We start from the raw sequence: 21,116 nt of genomic DNA on the forward strand, positions 1-21,116 counted from the left end.
TGAGGGGCATCCTGGATTATGGGTTATTATACACCTGAGCGTTTTTACCTCTGTGTCACAGATTGAAGATAACCCCTGTTTGGCTGTGATTGAGTCAAGTTGTTTACAATGTACTGTATGTTTAGTATTTTCAGACCTCCCTAGCAGGGAATGAAGATACGCCCAAGCGTACAAGGAAAGGCTGATGTTAACTATTAAGGAAAACCATGGATCTAGATGAGCAGTTTGGCAATTAACAGCCAGCTGAGGAAAATTAGGGAATCTCCTTCCTTATAGGTTTTTAAGGGAAAGTTTAGTGTAGCTTTGATTGAGTGTTTTGGGTACTGCCTTGGTTATCCATTATCCAACTCCCTTGAACTCTCAATTGAGGCCAAATCAGATATTTTTCATTTCTTCTCTCTCTTAGAAATATGAATATGCATTAAAAATAGGACTGCCTAATATGAAAAGATCGCAAGGCGATTTACAACAACGTTCATTAAAAATACAGTAACAGCATTAAAATAAATCCGACAGCAGTTAGCACAAAATTTATCTAAAAGGTTTTGACAAACTGCTGGGACTAGTTCTTCAAGCAATGTGATCAGCACAGGTCAGGCGTTACACTTTTATTGCACAGCTGTGCTCGTTGTGTGACGTCTGCAACATCGCGAGTGCAAATAGACAGTGCCAGAGGTAACCTCACAGAAGGGATTTTGCTAACACACACCATACCCTTTCTAATGCAATGCTTTTCAAGGGAATAAAATCCACCACTTCAAATTAGAATAAACTTACATATGCTAGGAACTGTTCAGGGATGGATCCAATTGCCTAGAAGGGTGAGCAGGCTCTGCCTTGCTGGAGAAGGCTGCATCTCAGTGGTAAGAGCATCTGCTTTGCAGGCAGAAAGTTACATGATCCCTAACATCTTCAGAGGGACGCGTGTGGCGTTGTGGGTTAAACCACAGAGCCTAGGACTTGCTGATCAGAAGATTGGAGGTTCGAATCCCTGCGACGGGGTGAGCTCCCGTTGCTTGGTCCCTGCTCCTGCCAACCTAGCAGTTTGAAAGCACATCAAAGTGCAAGTAGATTAATAGGTACTGCTTTGGCAGGAAGGTAAACGGCATTTCCGTGCACTGCTCTGGTTTGCCAGAAGTGGCTTAGTCATGCTGGCCACATGACCCGGAAGCTGTATGCCAGCTCCCTCGGCCAGTAAAGCGAGATGAGCGCCGCAACCCCAGAGTCGGCCACGACTGGACCTAATGGTCAGGGGTCCCTTTACCTTTAACATCTTCAGAAGGGGTTGGGAGAGCTATCCTGCCAGATGTCCTGGACAGCTGCTGCCAGTCAGTGTAGACAATACTGAGCTAGACAGTGCAAAGATCTAACTCAATATAAGGCAACTTCCGATGTTAATTAAGTCATCCAGCAGAGGTTGGTCACCTATGGGCTAGGTATTCACCATTATTATTATTATTATTATTATTATTCAATTAATTTATTAATCACCTAAACCACCGTCTCCAGGTGATTTACACATAAATAATTTAAAATCGTTTAAAAGCCAACAACAGCAAATACATATAAAACAAGAATAAAACTGTTACAAATGAACACTAATGGTAAAGACCCATTTGTCCATTTACCCACTGGAACAAGTAAGTCTTCAGCGTTTTCTGGAAAGTGCAGATTGTGGGTGCCTTTTGTATCTCAACAGGAAAAAGCTATTCCACAGGGCAGGGGAAGCCACACTAAAAGCCCTGCTGCTCCGCATTACCATCGAGGGAACTTCTGTAAATGTTGGACCTTGCATAAAAGACGGTCCCCGAAGTTTGCAGTGATCTGCTAGGTGTATAAGGAATAAGGCAATCTCTCAAGTAGCCGTGGCACTGAAATCTTGAACTTGGTTCGATAGCAAATCGGCAGCCAGCTTGCAGATCCTGAAAGCAAGCTGTTATATGCTGGCAATAGCTTGCCTCCAGCAAGCAACCTTGCCGCTGCATTCTGCACCAACTGCAGCCTCCAGATCAGTCCCAAGGGTAGCCCCATGCAGGGTGCATTGCAGTATTCTAACCGTGAGGTTACCAATGCACGTTGTCCAGATATCCCAAGCCAGGAATGGCCATAGCTGTCTCACCAACAAAAACTCCCTAGCCACCAAGGACAGCTGCACCTCCAGTGACAGAGCTGGATCTCAGAGCACCCCCAAACTGCTGCTCCTTCAAGGGGACTGTGATCCCATCCAGAGTAGGACCTGGGATCTACTCACCCACAGACCCTCCGTCTTGCCAGTATTCAGACTCCGTTTGCGAACATGGGAAAGACAGAAAAGGCAGCCCTTCACATGACAAGCTATAGCTGCTGAAATCCCTCTTCTAAACCGGTATTAATAGTGCAGGAACAGTACCATCTTTTACACCATCATTAAGGTGGTCTACAGCCATACTACCCTGAACACACCTGATCTCGTCTGATCTCGGAAGCTAAGCAGGGTCAAGCCTGGTTAGTACTTGGATGGGAGACCAATATTGAGGGGTAGGATCCCTGCAACTTTCCACCTTAGTCACAAAGTGGTTTTCAAAACACTTCATTCAGATTAATAAACATTGGCACTTTCTAACACTCACAACCCAACCAGAGGCAGTTTTAGGGAAGCGTGACTGGTTGGCTGCAGTGTAGAACAGTGTGTGTGTGGGGGGGGTTGCGCCAAATTTTAGCATCACATGACCCCACCCTGCTTTTCCTACCATCAAGAGGGAGCTTATCTCCTCACTTTTGGTGGGGGGGCTGACGTGGGAGTGTTAGTCTTGCAAGAGCCCAGAAGTGATATAAGTCAAAATAAATAAATAAATAAAAAAATTGTCCAGTAGCACCTTAGAGACCAATTAAGTTTGTTCTGGGTATAAGCTTATACCCAGAACAAACTTAGTTGGTCTCTAAGGTGCTACTGGACAATTTTTAAATTTATTTCGACTGTGTCAGACCAACATGGCTACCTACCTGAATCTAATAATATAAGGACTGGCTGGCTGGACCATACAATCTAGTCCAGCCTTTCTTTGCAGCAGGAACTAGCCAGATGTCCCAAGGGCAGAGATAGGGAACCTGTAACCACCAGATGTTGCTGAACCACAGCTCCCATCATCCATGACCACTGGCTATGCTGTCTGGGGCTGATGGGATTTGAAGTCCAATGGCATCTAGCAGGCTTACAGGAAATTGTTTTTTGTAGCAGTTCCCCTATTAGCGTCCTTTGATTTCACAGTTCCATTTTCACCTCCACTCCCCGCACAAGCAGGGGAGAGTCTATTAATCTCAGGGTCATGAGCAAAAGATCCCTGCATTGCAGAGGGTCGGACTAGATGACCCGCGTGGTCCCTTCCAGCTCTACCGTTCTAATAATAATAATAATAATAATAAATTTTATTTATATCCCGCCCACCCCAGCCGAAGCTGGGCTCAGGGCGGCTAACAACAATCAAAATAGTTCAACAGTCTAAAACATTCATTATAAAATTAATTAAATCAAATTAAAATCAAATTAATGGCAACCATCAAGCAAAATTTTGTGCAGATTGCCAGAGGAGGGGGTCAGGCTGCGCCCTGACAAAAGGCCTGGTGGAACAGCTCTGTCTTGCAGGCCCTGCGGAAAGATGTCAAGTCCTGCAGGGCCCTTGTCTCTTGTGACAGAGTGTTCCACCAGATTGGAGCCGCGGCCGAGAAGGCCCTGGCTCTAGTTGAGGCCAGCCTAACCTCTCTGAGGCCTGGGACCTTGAGGATGTTTTTATTTGCAGACCGTGAATTTCTCTGTGGGACATACCAGGAGAGACGGTCTCGTAGGTACGAGGGTCCTAGGCCGTATAGGGCTTTAAAGGTTAAAACCAGCACCTTAAACCTGATCCTGTACTCCACCGGGAGCCAGTGCAGCTGGTACAGCACCGGATGGATATGATCTCGCAGCGAAGACCCCGTAAGGAGTCTCGCCGCGGCATTCTGCACCCGCTGGAGTTTCTGGGTCAGTCTCAAGGGCAGCCCCACGTAGAGCGAGTTCTATGATTCTAAGGAGGGGGCGCCCCTTTCAACCAGCCACAAATGTGAATCCAGCACCACCATATGACAGGAAAGGCCCTAGCTCAAGGGTACAGCATCTGCCTTGCATGCAGAACTCCCCACGTTCAATCTGCATCATATCTCCAGGTAGGGCTGGAAGAGACCCCGGCCTGAAACCATGGAGAGCAGCTGTCAGTCAGTGTAGACAACACTGGTCCAGAGAAACCATTGGTCTGACTTAGTATAAGGCTGATTCCTATGTTCCAGGTAAGGTAAAGGTAAAGGGATCCCTGACCATTAGGTCCAGTCGTGACCGACTCTGGGGTTGCAGCGCTCATCCCACTTTATGGGCCGAGGGAGCCGGAGTACAGCTTCTGGGTCATGTGGCCAGCATGACTAAGCCGCTTCTGGCGAACCAGAGCAGCGCACGGAAACGCCGTTTACCTTCCCGCCAGAGTGGTACCTATTTATCTACTTGCACTTTGATGTGCTTTCAAACTGCTAGGTTGGCAGGAGCAGGGACCGAGCAACGGGAGCTCACCCCGTCACGGGGATTCAAACCACCGACCTTCTGATCGGCAAGCCCTAGGCTCTGTGGTTTAACCCACAGCGCCACCCACGTCCTTGTTCCAGGTAAGACTGGGTGCCAACTGGAATGACCTGCCTTGGAGCGAATTGACTAGAGCTGGCCAGGCCAAGGCAATATTTGAGGAGCCTTCCTGCAAGAGCACAACTACCATGCTTCTGCTTATTTATTTAAGAGTGTGCTTTGAAAGACGTGGCAGCGGCGGGAAATCTCTGTGTAGGCTTTCCCTCTTCACTTCTTAACCAACCAACATCTCCCCCCACCGCTACACAGAGACACATGTGGGTACATACACAAAACCAGGATTTGATTTACAACTTCGCCAATGAATAACCCTCTCTTTTTTTAATCGCAAGCTCTTGTGTATCTTTCTGTTGATGATTTATAGAAATAAATTAATAACAGCCAGTCCCCACGTGCTGGAAGTTTATGTTCTCTAGTATCTTCCACGCCATCAGATTTGGGTCAGATTTATTTAAACTTAAGAACTGCTTCATTGTACGGATCAGGGGAAAGTGTCCATCATTCTTGGCTCTTGACAAGCTGTGCAACCTCCCCTGGAAAGACATGAGTTTCAGAACCCTTGGCAAGATATGAACTTCCCCTACTATCAGTACCAAGCAGCTGTGACCCAGAGGTAGACTGCTCCAGACTTGGGAGGTTCCATTTTGCCATACATCCTAACATTTGATAATACACCAAAACACACACACCAAAACCATCATTTTGGTGGACTGAATATTTGCAACAATATCTGCCAAAATAAAATAATATGAAAACTTGGTAATTTGGATGAAAGCCCTCCATAAAAATGGGTTTGGTCCTCTCTGCCTGTTTTCTATGCTGTGCAAAGGCACCCCAAACTGGTTCCTGCCTCGTGGAACAGAGTTAAAATGCAGTCACTGAAGAAATGATTCTGCTTGCTGCTGGGGGGGGGGTCTTTCCCGTGGAATTCTCCTAGGCTGCAATCCCCACTGAATTTACTTCTGAGTAAGTTCGCCCTGGGAATCCTATGCCCACACTTCCCTGGGAGCCCAACTCATTGAACTCAACGGGCTTCGCTTCTAAGTAAATACGCATTCATTGGATCAGACTGTTACGAACCGGTCCGAGCGTGGATCGGGAGAGGCCTGGCCCTCTTGCGAATGGAGATCATTCAGATCAATGGGGAACTGACCAGATTAGGATCCACAAAACGCCTTGCCAAATCCCTTTAGCCTGCAAGAGATGCCAAGGGTCTCTCTCTCCCAGAAGGGCGCGGCCTGATCTTGTGCGTGCTTACTCGTGAGTCAGCCCCGGACTTCGCTTCCTCTTCCTTTCTAACCGAGGAGCCGTGGATAAGATTGCAGCCTCTACAACGTTTAGGCCGCAATCCTAGATTGGGGGTGGGGTGGGGGCTGTGTTTCTTTCTGAGGACAGACATGTTGAAAGAGCACCGTACTGCGCATTTCCAAATGCTCGGGCAGCACGTATACAAATGGTCCGGTTTTATGATATGGCGTGTAAACGGACCAGCGGTGGGGCTTCTGCTCTCTCGGAGCTGTTAAAATGAGGCAGAGTGGTTTCAAGCCTTTTTTTATTCCAGAGTTTGTCCAAGACAATTGGATTGACATACTGGCCTGAAAATCTCAGGGGGTTAGGAGGGGTTTTTTTTTGGGGGGGAAGGAGGTTGTCCGTTCCCCAAACCCACCCCTCGTGACATTTATTACCCGTACGTAAATTGCACTGAAAATCAAGGGAAGTTTGCTACGTCCAAATGGGACCGGAGTGTTTCTTTGGGGCGATATGCCTACCAGTTTAAACCAAGCAGTTGGGTATTTACCGGAAAGTAAACCTCCTTGAACTCACTGGGGTTGACTTGTGGACAAAGGCGCGCGCAGGATCTGCCTCTTATATATAGGCTGTTAAAAAACGCTTACTCAGAAGTAAGCGCCTTTGGAAATAAACGAAGGAAACTTGGTTAAGATCCGGCCACAAAAGAAGAAACGTGGTCTCCGGGATGAACTTCCCCAGACAGCCCATGGGATCCAAAAGTGTGGCCTTGTTCTGGTAGGTTTACTCTGAAGTAAGCCACAGTTTCTCTTGGATGGGAGTAGGGAGTTGCTTCCAAAGTAAACGGGCAATAGTAGATTGCAGCCCACACAGCCCCCGTTCCTGACCACCTTTGTTCGGAAAAGCCCCGTTCACTAAATCCTATGCTGCCCAGTTAAAATTGGAGTAAGCGCGACTGAACTCCCTGGAACTTGCTGCCGAGTAAATTATACGCTGGATCGGGTGCCAAAAAGTACCTTAATAATTCAGGCTGCGATCCTCAAAACATTAAGCATATCCCACTGAACACACTTCAACGAAATTGAATTATACGAAACAAATCGTTCAATAAACTACTGAATTTCCTGGATTCTGTTTAAAAAACAAGGCACCTCATTTTTTCCCAATTAAATAGCTTTTTTAAAAAAGCAGGATGGGAATAATGGGAAATATATTTATGCTTGGCTCTCCTAACCTAACCTAATTCTAGTCAATTACATTCCATCAGAATAAATCAAGAAAAAAGTATTATTATTATTTTTTTAAAAAGTTACCTTTAGACTGAAAGCCATTTTTGAGCTGTTGGCTTCTAGGCTGCCGAGGAGAGTCGAGCTAAACCGGGAAGAAATCCCCAGCTTCTCTTTAAATTGAGGCGTGGGGTTAATAAATAGCAGAGTTTATTTAGTTGATATTTTGCTAAAGGAAAAAAAAATCGTAAACTACGCGGGATAATTAGTAACCAACTTGTCAAAGCCGTTCAGCTGACTTTCAGTTGGGAGATACACACATATTTATAAGATCTTTAGCTAACAAATCGAAGGGAAGAGGAACTTGGACTGGAGAAGGGGATGGAAGCAAACGAGGTGCTTATTTGACAAAAGAAAAGTTTTTGCAGAGAGAGGAGGGAGGGAAATCTTACTAGGAAGTGGAAGGGTTTACTCGGAGTTAATTATTATTAGATTCCCTTTTAATCAAACTCACACTTCTCTCTCTGGGGCCTACCCACAAATATATTTCCACTACTACTACTATTACTAGTTGTTGTTGTTCTTATATACCCCTTAACAACAAACTCCCACTTCTCTTTATGGACTTTATATCGCTATTATGATTGATTATGATGGATGGCTTCTTGATTAGACGATGGCAGATTATTATTATTTATTATGGATTATCATGCTTATGATTTGTCTTTAGAAAAGCAACTGAGGAGTATATATCTACACACACATACAAATATTATATATTCAACAATATGGGTCAGACAACGTTGTATAAGAGCGACTTCGGAAAAGTTGGCCGCTTGTCGATATTCATGTACATATATAGGTGCTGAAAATTCCCCACCGTGTGTGTGTTTCATGAAAACATTGTATATTCATCAATATAAATTAGAGAATGTCAGCGAATCCCACAAAACTTGGCAACTTCTCGACATTGCGTCGATGTTGCCAATTCCAGGCAGTCTTTGGGAATAAACGAAAACTCGATTATATGCACGGGTATAATACGCCGAGGTTAACCAAAGCTAATCGCCAGCGATTTGTGTCTGAATCACAAGGAGTTGCCTGCCTAGTTTCCGACCGTCCCGCAATTCACCTGAGACTGTCAAAATCCACCAAATTTTTGACCTTCACGAATGACACGTGCGTCATCCATATAACGCGTGCAATGCCTAATTAAGGCACGACATAATACATACGTATCTAGCAGTTGTGATTATCTACTCTATGTATACGGTATTATACAAATTGCAGGTTTTGGTGTCTTCGGGTGTCTTCCCGTGTAAGAGTCGGGGTGTCTGTGCGACGTTTCGACGAGGTCTCACTCGTCATCTTCAGGCTGGTGCTTTCGGCTTCTTGTTACTGGAACAGAGCAGAAGCCGAAAGCACCAGCCTGAAGATGACGAGTGAGACCTCGTCGAAACGTCGCACAGACACCCCGACTCTTACACGGGAAGACACCCGAAGACACCAAAACCTGCATTCCTGTACCCGTGAAAATCTACGAAAGCAAATATTATACAAATTATGTACACACAGGTGCACGCTCACACGAAGAATAGCGCATTTAAACAAGATGATGTGAAATAAAGGAAGAATTCCCACGTTATTCTACCCCCCCTGAAATTATCCCCCTCCCTCCCTCAGGCGGTTTAAGTCTCGTCCTTCTTCCCTTTTGGCCTTCACCTTGGGCAAAGAAGCGTCCGAGGGGAGGGGCAGAGGGCAGCTGGAAACTCAACTTCTAGGTAAGTCGATTTCAAAAAGCACAACCACAAGAACAGCTGTAGCAGCGGAGCAGCGACTGGGCTCTTTTGCGTCTTCTCAGAAAAAAACCCTGCAGCGGAATCCTAGGCGAATTTCGCTCATTTCCTTGCATTCTATGGGACTTACTCTCCCCTAAGCGTGGCTAATATTTCGGCTTTTCTATTTTTAAAAAGTTCCAGTCCAAATATTACTTTTCCTCCCGCTTAACCTGTTGAAATGGCGGGTGAAATCATGGTAAGTGGTTTAGAGGGGTTTTTTATTTTCGATTTTGAGCAATCTACAAATTCTGTAAAATAATAATAATAATAAAACATTGTATATACCCCGTTTACCGTGACAATTTGTTTACTAGCTTGCTGGGCGTGAGAGGGAAGGGTTTCACGTGAGGGGGCTCTGGGAAGGCGGGAGTTTTTCCTTTCTCTTGGGACTTGCACCCCTAAAACAGGCTCTCTAAGTAAGGAAGACCCCACTCAACACAGTGGACTAACTCCCGGGTAAAACACGCACAAGATCCAGGGAGCCTGCATGGCAATCACTTTTCATGCATTTAAAAGGGGGTGGCAGAATACGGGGAACACCTCAGTCCTGCATCCAGACCAGCCTTCTCAAATTGCGCGCGGGTGAGGCATATGTATGCTGGCCACGGGGATCACAACAACGCGCTTGGGCAAACTTTTTTTTGTGGTGGGTGTGTTCCCCAATCGATCCATGTTTCAATAGGAGACATGAAATAAATGGGGATGCACTGTGGGGGCGAAGAGGGGGAGTTTAAATGGAAACTTTTAAAACGACTCCACCCCCCCCCCATTTTTCTTTAAGCGTTCCGTCCTCTATTTAAAAAAGAGTTTTTGCGCCAAAGGCTCCCGCCGGCTTCGAACGCTCCCTCCGACCGAACGTTCCGTTTATCCGAACGTTCCATCCTCCCCTTTTGATCTGGACGTTCCATCGGAGCCCGGGTATCCGTCCGTCCGTCCCCGCTGCCTAATTTTTACCTGATCATCCTCTCCACTTCGGCCCTTTGCTCGGCCGCCTCCTCGGTGTTGAGCGCCTGCAGCTCGCGGAGGATCTGCGGGGTGTCGAAGTCATCCCCGTCGTCGGAGCCTTCGTCCCCGGACAGCTTGTCCTTGCCGTGCCCGTTGGTCAGCGTGTGGAAAACCGGCTTGCTGTCCACGTCGGGGCCGCCGCCTCCGCCTCCGCCGCTGCTGGGCGAGAGCTGCAAGTTTTCCAGTTTGACCCCGTAGGCGCCGTTGCTGGCGGCGTTGCTATTCCCGCTGGCGGTGCCGGAGGTGGGCATCAGCTCCTCCAGAGCTTGGATCAGGACCTCTTTGGTCACCCCCGAGGTGAGGAGCGCTTCGAGAAGTTCTTGCTGCAGAGCGCTCAATTTGGACACCATTTTAAACCAGGGGGGAAGGAGAGAGAGAAAAGGGAGGGAAAGGGGGGGGAGGGTTAGGGAAGGGGTGAGGAAAGAGACCCTCCAAAAAACTCCCGACCCTCAGAAATCCAGCTTTGCTTCCCTTTCGGATGGTAAGCCCCCGAATCTCCAGTCTTGACACCTGTTTCTGCCGAGAGGATCGCTGGAGAATCGCCCTCGAAGGATGCCTCGGCCGGCCTCTACTCCAATTTGATGATCTCCATTAGGCAATATAAGATATGCAAATGAAGTGGGCAGGCGGGGGCATTCTTGCAGCATGCAAATGATGGGCAAGGGGGGTGGTACTGGGCAGGAGGGGAGGGGGAGAAGGAGAGAGCGAGCCGCACCGCGATTCTCTCCCCTGCCCGGAGTCTAGAATTGGCTGCGCTCAGAACCAGGGTGTCTAAGAGATCGCCAAATCTTTTTCCTCTTCTTCTTCACTGTACTTTGAACCTGTTTAGGGAGAGAGTGAGAGGGAGGGTGAGGTGAGCTATCATGGGCGACCGAGAGTCTCTCCTCCTTGTGGGGAGGGGGGAGCTAATCTGGAAACCGCTGGGGAGATTAGATCGATTCGCCTCGTCGCGTAAACTCAAAAAATTGAGCTAAGCGTGCAGGATCGAAACCTTCCCTTAAAAAGAAAATGAATTGGGGAAAGATGAGTCCCGATCCCTTGGCCGGCTCTGCCGGGATCACAGTTTCACCGTTGTCTTAAAATAGTGGCTTGGTCAATTTCACGTTCCGTTTTTATAGCTATAACTCCCCAGATTTCTTTCTATCTCCTTCGATTTCTTTTAGGATTCAAGTCTGGTACGGAAACCTTGACAGGACAAATATTACCTGTCACTTCGCAAGGTAGAAGAACCTACCAAATTATTATTATTATTTATTTTTCCTTCTTATGCCCCGGCTACTCGCTACCAGTTCCAATTTTCTGAGGTTCATTAGAGAGAAAATTGTCAAGACTTAAAACAACGGCAGAAGCCGTTTGAGATGTATGTATTTTTATATTCGAGATCTGGGTCCAAATTTGAACTATAGAAAACAATATATTGCATGAATAAAATGGTCAAAACATATATACTTCAAATGAAATATGATAATATTTCATTTAAAAATACTTCCACGTTGGTGAATTTCTTGGTTTTTATTTGCAGCCCAGATCCACTTACTTGAGAATAAGTTGAATTGAAATTAGGAATGATTATTTTCACTTGAAAAAATAAGTTGTACTTTGCAAGAATGCATTAGGTAAACTTTCCTTGCACGTGTACATGTGTCAACAAACATTTCTTAATTAAACAACGAAAAAGACCCTGCTTGTGATTTGTAATGAACAAACTTTCATTTTATTTCAATACATTTCAGTTAAAACAAAACGATTAAACACTTTGCAGGCAGGGTCCGGCTAAAGTTAAGCGCTTCCAGCCCTCTGAAATGATTCGTGTTTACTTAGAAGTAATTCCCACAGAGTTCACTGGGACTTACTTCTAAGTAAACACAAGCAGAGAACGGGGTGGTATGTTGATTGTGGCGTAAGCTCCGCTGTTTGTGTCCAAGGACTCACTTCCTGGTAGAAATGTGGTCAGTCTCAGACATGTGCTTCTCTCTTTCCTTCAGTAAGCCAATGCATGTTTACTCAGAAGTAAGTGCCACTGTGTTCAATGGAACTTACTCTTAGCTTAAGCGTGCATAGAACTGCAGCCTTAAAGTTCACATACACACAGAGTCAGTGGGCGATGTATTTGCTGCCTTTGAACATGTCAAAGAAAAGCAATATGGTCCTAATGTCTGTATGGCTTTAAAAATGAGATTCGTTTTTTTTAATCACTTCAGCCGGTGATCTGGAGAAACGACTAAACTTGTGGTGATGTGCACAAGAGGCTCAACCTTGCACATGGCCGTGGATTGCACTGATAGGCAGTACACGGAACCCCCACCAGACCTGCAAGCAACCCCCCCCCCACTCCCAATCTATATTTAGGAAGTAGTAGATTGGATATCAAAACGGAAGGCTCCAACTTGTGCCTGCTTACCTGATCATAAGCCCCACTGAAGTCAGTGGAAATTACTTCCAAGTAGACCAGTACAGGATTGCACTGTCGATTGCTTATTTATTTGTGTCGGACAGGTCCCAGTGAAACATTTTTCTTTATTTACTGACAATCAAAATACCTTTAATTTTGGAGATATATATATGCATGCCACCAAATTACTTGAGAAGCTGAATGAAATTTAACAGCCACACACAACAAAGGTGTCTGCTCCTTTCCAGGTCTGTTTACCTGCCTCCACTAAAAAAAAACTTAACTGAGGGCATGGCCGGTTCCAAGGCCATTTAGGCTGAGCAAAGAATCCTAGGCGGTTTTGTTTAAACACTTTCCAGTTTTTCCTCCAGAGGTGTATTTGAAAGGGGGGGGGTGGCTAGAGAGAAAAGAAGACTGTTTAATATAGCTCCAACAAGGAAGTGTCCAGCTGACTGTGTTCGCAGCAGGGAAAAATAATAATTTAACTTCCAGAGTGGGCAGTGGTTATTTTAAGCTGTGATGGAATGAGGCGAGAGAGTGTGTGTGTGTGTGTGTGTGTGTGTGTGTGTGTGTGTGGTTGTTTCTGGAAAACAATACCTGAATTCAAAGGAGGCTCCTTTGCCATATAGCTGGAGGAGTCTTGGTTTGTTTTTGTTTTAAAAAGCACTTTGGCAGAGCCTTGAGTGAAAAAACGCAAAAACCAAAGGGAGGAAGAAGAAAAAAACCCAGACTTTTATGCCAGTGGATTCTGCAGGTTATCTCACCCCTAAACCTGTACACACAGGTGTCACTTCTGCATTAAAAAAGCCTCTGCATGGAGCAGGCATATGAGGGGCAGAGAACCATCTTCAGTCCGAGGGCCGCATTCCCTGTTATTCAACCTTGGGAGGGCCACATGCCAGGAGTGGGCGGGGTTAAAGTCAAAAGTGGGCAGAACTAAGAATGTAAATTTTACATTTGTACACTAGACTGGTTTCTACACACCCCTCTCTATCCTCCATCCAGGAAAAAGAGGCGTTATTTTACAATACATAAACCACAGAGCCTAGGACTTGCTGAGCAGAAGGTCGGCGGTTCGAATCCCCGCGACGGGGTGAGCTCCCGTTGCTCGGTCCCTGCTCCTGCCAACCTCGCAGTTCGAAAGCACATCTAAGTGCAAGTAGATAAATAGGTACCGCTCTGGAGGGAAGGTAAACGGCGTTTCCGTGCACTGCTCTGGTTCGCCAGAAGTGGCTTAGTCATGCTGGCCACATGACCCGGAAGCTGTACGCTGGCTCCCTCAGTCAATAAAGCGAGATGAGCGCCGCAACCCCAGTCGGCCACGACTGGACCTAATGGTCAGGGGTCCCTTTACCTTTAAGATATAGATGATCCACTCTTCTTCTTTTAGAACTTTTTCTTTTAATTGCACTAGAAAATTATTTGCTAATAACAAAATCTAGCACATGAATGAGGTCAGGCTGACAGCAGTGGTTGCTGAGTGCCAACCAAAGCAGAGTAGACAGGGTGGGTTGGGGGCTCTGTGGCTCTCCAGATGTTGTTGAACTACAACTCCCATCAGCCCCAGCAGCAAGCATGACCAATGGTCAGAGATGATGTGAGCTGGAATCCAGAAACACCTGGAGGTGCCATAGGTTCTTCACTCTTGCATTAGATATGACCAAATCTTTCTTTTATAGGCATGAAATAGTGAAATGCATTTTTTTAAAAAATGGTTGGGCTCACTCCAAGTTATATAGAATCAAATGCAGCCTGTAAGGTTGCCATACGTCTGGGGTTGGCAAAATGTCTGGGTTTTTGCCAACAGAACCAGTATGTGTGTGTTTGAGTATCACTCTTTGCCTTTTTGGGGTGAATTCCCCAAAAAACTCAACAAATATGGCAAATGTTGTTGGCATTCGTCTTTCTCAAGAGACAGTGGAGCATGCCTCCAGGAGTGAAGTCTGTCAAGTTATACAGAGTCTATATAGCGTTTCCTAGAACAAAGAGTTCTGCAGAACCCCAAATCTTGCAGACTAGTCACAAAATTTCAATTAACAGGAGCTCAGCCTCATCCCCGTTCCCTATTGTCTGTTATCTGTGGCTTTCTCTTTCTTCTCCCTCCTATCTTCTTGTCTGCAGCCCCACTGTCAGCATTTAGACTGTGAGTTCTTAGGGTCAGGGAACAATCTAGTTTGATTTTTGCTCATGCTACTGGATATTGATGTATTTCAACAGGTATTTTACAGCTTTCTATTTCCATGAATAGTTTTGCCCTTATTCTTTGCATGGTCCACAACCCAAGCATTATACATATACTGTTTAGAAATTGCTTCCAGATGCATGAGCAGTATACCTCTGAATATTTATTTACTTACTTATTACATTTATATACCACTTTTATCTTCCAATGATTTCAGGGTGGTGTGCATGGTTCTTCGCCTTCCCATTTCAGCCTCACAACAACCCTGTGAGGGAGGTTAGGCTAAGAGATGGGGGAATACCAGATGTGGAACGAGGGAAAACCCAACAGGAAATTAGATGAGTGAGTATGTACAAATGAGCCTGCCATACAAATGCATGTGGCCCCCAGAAGGTTTCCCAGAAGAGAATGTGGCCCTTGGGTGGAGAATGTTTACCACCCCTGCAGTAGCTGGAGTGAGGTGCTTGCCTCAGGTGGGGAACACTGTACAGGGGAGGGTAATAATAATAATAATAATAATAATAATAATAATAATAATTTATTTATACTCTACCCATCTGGCTGGGTGGCTTACAGCAAAATATTAAAATACATTAATTAATCAAATATTAAAAGCTTCCCTAAACAGGGCTGTTGTGGAGGTAAATCGCAGTTCATAGGATTCTTTGTGCTTTAAATGTATGGGGTGTACGCAGTCCAAGATTTGCTTGTCAGTCCAGTCAGCTTCTCCACATGCAATGTGCAGCAACATCTTGTTCTTCAACCCCAAAGCATCTTGAGCCGTCCCTCTCTGACCACTCTGGGCATTTGGCCTGGCTACAGACAGCTTTGGCCCAGTGCCCTGAAACGTCAGGTTTAAAACGTCATTCGCCCCTCTCTGGCTAAGTGGACTGGAAAGGGAGAACGGAACAAAAGATGCATCGCGCAATGGAGACTTCGGAAGTGTTTCTCTTTCATCCAATTATCAAATCAAAGCCTTCCCTGAAAGAACAAGGCCCTTTTAATCAAGGTAGGCAAACTGATGATTGCCATCATGTCTCCTTCCTCAGAGGAGAAGGGAGAGAGGGTGTGATCAGTGCGGCACCAGTCTGGGGTCTGCAAATACTGAGGTATTAACCTCTCAGCCAAGGACTGATTCACATAGATGGGTATTTACTGGGGTAGTTAATCCAAGCCTCTCAGGCGGGGATTTTGGGGAAGATTTTACAGTCTGAGGGCCACATTCCTTTTTGGGCAGCATTCCAAGGGCCAGGCATGGCAAAAGTGATTGTGGTCAGACAGATATACACACCCTCCCTAGCAATCCAGGCCAGCAATAGGTATTATTACATGTGAAGGACACATTACAGGAGGGGGCAGAGCAGAGCCAGTGAGAGGTGTGGCCTGGCTCCAGCCTCTTCTTGAGGGACACAGAAGCGATGCCCGGAAAGCCACATTCAGCACTCAGACCTGAGATTCCCTACCCTTCGCCAAGGGAATATTAACTAAATGATTTTTGCTTCCGTGCAAAAGAGCAAGGCATACATCAATATAGATCAGGCATGATCTAACATCTCTGTATGCTCTGTGCGAGGAAATCAGGATGAATAGCCAATGAACAAGTCGTCTGGGGGAACTCGTAAGAGGCTCTCAGGACATCACAAAAGATGGGGTTCTAGAACTGTAGAGTCGGAGGGGACCCCAAGGGTCATCTAGTCCAACCCCCTGCAGTGCAGGAACCTCGGCTGAAGCATCCGTGACAGATGGTCAGCCAACCTCTGCTGGAAAACCTCTAAGGACGGAGAGACCACAACCTCCCAAGGGAGTCCATTCCACGGTCCAGCAACCCTAGCCATCAGCAAGTTCTTCCTGATGTTTACTTGGAATCTCCTTCCTTGTAACTTGAAGCCATTGGTTCAGGTCCTACACTCTAGAGCAGGGTATGAGCCTGCTCAGCACTTTTTTCTGGGTTCCTGAGGACATTCCAATGGTTCTTTTGCCAGCAAAAGTAGGGGCATGGAGTGCCTCTGTCTATTTCCTCCATATGGCAGAACCCAGTCCTTGATCTAGAAAGGAAATGAGGGACTCAGCTACATTAGTAAGGAAACAGTGATTTGACTGCGCTATACATATCCAACACCAGATGGTGCCAGAGAGCAGAAAATTTTAAAAAGTGCTTTTCCATACAGATTTTGTTGTTGTTGTTAAAATTATATAATTTCTAAATTATTTATAGCGTGGTTCCCCCCCCCCCCATTTTTAGATCCCACCCAAGGTTTGATACATATTCCTGCATTGCAGGGGATTGAACTAGTTGATCCCTTGACTCCCTTCAAATTCTATGATTTAATGAAATTATTCCAATAAAATGATCCATTCCACACTTTACTCTGGGGTTCCCAACATGGTGTCTTCAGATAGTGCCTGCAAGGCCCTAAGGCTCCCCTAATTTTAATTTTTTTAAATCAAAAAATCATAGTGCCTGCAATCATAAACCATCTTTACTCAGAAGGAAGTGCCTTCTGAGTTCAGAGGGTCTTCCTGCCTCTAGGAAGTGTGTTTAGGGTAGCAGTCTGAGTTTCTAGAAGCCCTTCCTCGTATCTGCTGGGTCATTGCACGCAGCTGATTCTCTTATCTTAACAGTTGGGAAGTCGTGACCCTCCACACAGTTTGTTGGACTCCAACTCCCACCAGCCCCTGGCCAGCATGGCAAATGAGTGGGGGATTCTGGGAACTGTAGTCCGAAAACATCTGAAGTTCTTTCAGATGTTGCTGGACTACAACTCCCACCATCCTGGACCATTGCTCAAGCTTGCTGGGGCTCATGGGAGCTGGAGTCTGACAACAGTTGGAGGATGCTGCCTTGGAGAAGGCTTTCCACAAGGTCCACTGCTGCCTTCACTCTTGCAGTCATGGCTGGTGCCCAGGTCCATGCAGAGCTTGGGTGAGGACCCAGGGCGGGAGTCTTGTTCTTGGCATGACAGCGTAAGCCTGGCAGCCCCCTGGCAGGGTCCCCCAGCTGACTTTGCCCTCTGATGCCCGGGGCAAGTGCACCCGGATGCCTGCACCCCCTCTGCATGGGGCTACTGGCGCCCTTTGGGTCTGCCAGGGCGGAAGTGCAGGGAGGAGAGAAGGAAGGGCCAACTAATTATACTTTGGTCCCATCATCCTCTGAACCAGTGGTTAGAGCAGGCACAGGCAAATGCCGGCCCTCCAGATATTTGGGACTACAATTCCCATCATCCCTAGCTAACAGGACCAGTGGTCAAGGATGATGGGAGTTGTAGTCCCAAACATCTGGAGGGCTGGAGTTTGCCTATGCCTGGGTTAGAGAGTGGTGCTGATCATATACCAATTTGTAAGATTTTAATTAAGGCTTTTCATAATACATTGCCATAAAAAAACCAAACTAAACTAAAATGAAGGGAAAGTGGAAGGGGAAAGAAGACAAAGTCCTCTTTCACCTTCACTTGTCCTACACAGAGAAAGGTGAACCCTCCTAGCTCTCACCTGGGAGCATCCCTTTCTTCTCTTTCCTTCCCTGCCTCTCACACAAGAGTCCTTCATCACCTTCATCCGCATGTTAACCCCTCCTTAACCCTGAGTAGAGGACCACACGAAATACGAAAGACCAAAGCAGAGCAGAAACAAAAACAGAGCAGAAAAGATGAAGGCCGCAGGTTCGTTCCCCATAATATGGACCACGTCAGCATTGCAGGGGGTTGGACTAAATGACCGCTGGGGTCTCAGTTCCAACTCTACAATTCTGTACTAAGATCTACAAACGGCAACATTAAGACTGCAGAGTGGGGGGGGGGAGGAGGCTGACAGGCAGGGCCACCTCCTGGACTTTTGTACATAGAAGAGCAGGCAGGAGGGGGCTGGCTGAGGGCAGACCGAGGGTGGTGGGGCAGTGCCCCATTTGCCCTAATGGAGAAGCCTCATTGCACTCTTGAAGTCTGTAAGGGGCAAAGAGGAGGAATCAGGACAGGTTCACGATATTCTAGTAGGAGGGTGCCGCAAGCTAGAGGCTAATGTGACTAGATACTTGAGGTTGCCTGGGGTTCTCCACAGGGTCCCGTGCCTCTTATTTAAGAACCGCAACACCTCAAGGACTGCCTCTCCCCATATAAATTAACACAGACTCTGTGATCATCATCAGAGGCCCTTCTTTGTCTGCCTCCTCCAAGCGAGCCCCAGAGGGAGAAACATGAGAAGGGCCTTTTCTGCAGTGGCTTGCCTGGTGACTTCCTTATATATACTGAGGTAAAACTGTTCCTCTTCAACCAGGCCGATTAATGTTCTACAGCCTTTTAAACGCATTAGTGGGTCATCGTTTTGCTGTTTCTGTTATTTCTGCTTTTTGTCTCGTGTTATTATTCTGTGAACCAGCATGAGATCTTTCGATGAAGGGCAGTATATAAATCCGATACATCAAATAAAACAGGCACCCCCAAACTCGGCCCTCCAGATGTTTTGGGACTACAGTTCCCACCATCCCTGACCACTGGTCCTGTTAGCTAGGGATGATGGGAGTTGTAGTCCCAAAACATCTGGAGGGCCGAGTTTGGGGATGCCTGAAATAAAATAAACCTAAAAGAGCCAGCTATGGTGTTGGAAGAGACTCTTGAGAGTCCTATGGACTGCAAGAAGATCAAATGCATCCATTCTGAAGGAAATCAGCCCTGAGTGCTCACTGGAAGGACCGATCCTGAAGCTGAGGCTCCAATACTTTGGCCACCTCATGAGAAGAGAAGACTCCCTGGAAAAGACCCTGATGTTGGGAAAGATGGAGGGCACAAGGAGAAGGGGATGACAGAGGACGAGATGGTTGGACAGTGTTCTCGAAGTGACCAACATGAGTTTGACCAAACTGCGGGAGGCAGTGGAAGACAGGAGTGCCTGGCGTGCTCTGGTCCAGGGGGTCACGAAGAGTCGGACACGACTAAACGACTAAACAACAACAAACGACCCTGCTGGATCAGGCCAATGTGTCACCAGTCCCAGCATCCTGTTCTCACAGTGGCCAACCATGGGAAGCCCACAAGCAGCAGCTGAGTGAATCAGCAAATCTCCTCACTTGCAATTTCCAGCAGCTGGTCTTTGACATCGAGGTCTCTCTGGGTTTCGGGTTGGGCAGGATCCTGACAATCCCTGGCCCGAGCTACCTAGGATTTTGAGACTTTAAAGATCCCTGCACCAGGCGACCTCCTGAGCTGGTGGGTCGGCAGAGATTCTGTGGTGCAAGAAGTCAGCCATCTGTGAAGGAACGCCTCAGCTTGGCCTTTGAGCAAATTCCATGCCCGTTTGATTGTAATAATGTTCTGTCACAGTCAGTAAGCCGGGCCTTGGCCGCTCTCCACACTTTTGGAAACACCGTGCTAATTGAGGCGATATTGTTCTCCTTCCCTTTCTGCTATTCCCCACCACTGCCCCTCGGCCCCCTTCTCGCCAGACCCATCGCTCCTCGGGCAGGAGGTCCAGAGGGAATTGCGGGAGAGTTGCTTGGGTGTTTTCTCCCCCCCCCCCATCCCTCCACCCATTACTATCCTACATGCCTCATTAATTCTTCTCAGATGAAGATCATGGCCATTCTGCTTGCCTGGGGTTGCTGGGTTCCTCAGGGCCGTTTCTCAGAAGTTTCAGGCTCAAGAATTCTGTCCCATTGGGAATCGGTCGTGGGAAGGGACAGGTGGGGATGGGCAGAGGAGCTACTGTTGTTGAAAGCAATCCTGCCACTGTCAGGTGGAGGACACCTTCTGCACATGCATAAGGATCCAGGTTTGCTCCCCAATGGCCTCTCCAAGCACAGCTGGGGAAAGACTGCTGCCTGAAACCCCCGGAGAGCTGCTGCCAGTCAGTGTAGACAATACCAAGATAGATGGGCAAATGGTCTGACTTGGTATAAGGCAGTTTCTGGTGTTCTAGGGACGGGCGATTTTGCCCATTTCAATTTCTCCCAAATTCTCATTTTTCCAACCTGAAATTCAGTTCTCTGCCTTTCCACCTCAGTGTGCTTTTTTTAAAAAGAACATTCTCATGAAAATTCTCCAGCATTTAGGTGCAAATTTTTCCTATACACATTTTAAAAAACATGCAATTTCCCTTAACGTACACATTTTTGTGGGACGCAGGTTAAACCACTGAGCCTAGGACTTGCCAATCAGAAGGTCGGTGGTTCGAATCCCCACGACGGGGTGAGCTCCCATTCTTCGGTCCCTGCTCCTGCCAACCTAGCAGTTCGAAAGCACATCAAAGTGCAAGTAGATAAATAGGTACCGCTCCGGCGGGAAGGTAAACGGCGTTTCTGTGCGCTGCTCTGGTTCGCCAGAAGCAGCTTAGTCATGCTGGCCACATGACCCGGAAGCTGTACGTCGGCTCCCTCGGCCAACAAAGAGAGATGAGCGCCGCAACCCCAGAGTCGGCCACGACTGGACCTAATGGTCAGGGGTCCCTTTACCTTTACTTTTTTACACATTTTTGCAAAGCAATTTCTCCTGTTACTTTCACCAACAGATGCATTTCTAGGCACACTTTAGCATGGGCGCTTTTGTACGTGTTGCTTGCCTGGAGAACTGCAGGCCTTAAGGGAGGGCTGCATTTC

General features: G+C 46.9%; 1 protein-coding gene and 1 long non-coding RNA gene across 5 annotated transcripts in view; both read right to left on the minus strand.

Annotated features, from left to right (window-relative positions):
* Nucleotides 1–10,940, minus strand: part of HNF1B (HNF1 homeobox B) — a 58,973-nt gene extending 48,033 nt beyond the window's left edge. The window contains exon 1 of one of the 3 annotated variants that reach the window (XM_082200813.1): nt 9,909–10,940. In XM_082200813.1, the coding sequence (XP_082056939.1) occupies nt 9,909–10,309 (401 nt within the window). In that variant the 5' untranslated portion in view covers nt 10,310–10,940. The remainder of the gene's footprint in view (nt 1–9,908) is intronic. The other 2 variants (XM_082200814.1, XM_082200815.1) reach the window with 2 other exon arrangements.
* A 4,213-nt stretch (nt 10,941–15,153) lies between these two features.
* LOC309519734 overlaps nt 15,154–21,116 on the minus strand; it is a 37,185-nt gene continuing 31,222 nt past the window's right edge. Inside the window, exons 3-4 of one of the 2 annotated variants that reach the window (XR_014213991.1) lie at nt 18,023–18,112; nt 15,154–16,578 (exon numbers count right to left, since the gene is read on the minus strand). This is a non-coding gene — a long non-coding RNA (uncharacterized lncRNA). The remainder of the gene's footprint in view (nt 16,579–18,022; nt 18,113–21,116) is intronic. The other variant, XR_014213990.1, reaches the window with a different exon arrangement.

This window comes from Podarcis vaucheri (genome assembly GCF_965113315.1).
Source record: "Podarcis vaucheri genome assembly, chromosome: 15".
NCBI lineage: Eukaryota > Metazoa > Chordata > Lepidosauria > Squamata > Lacertidae > Podarcis > Podarcis vaucheri.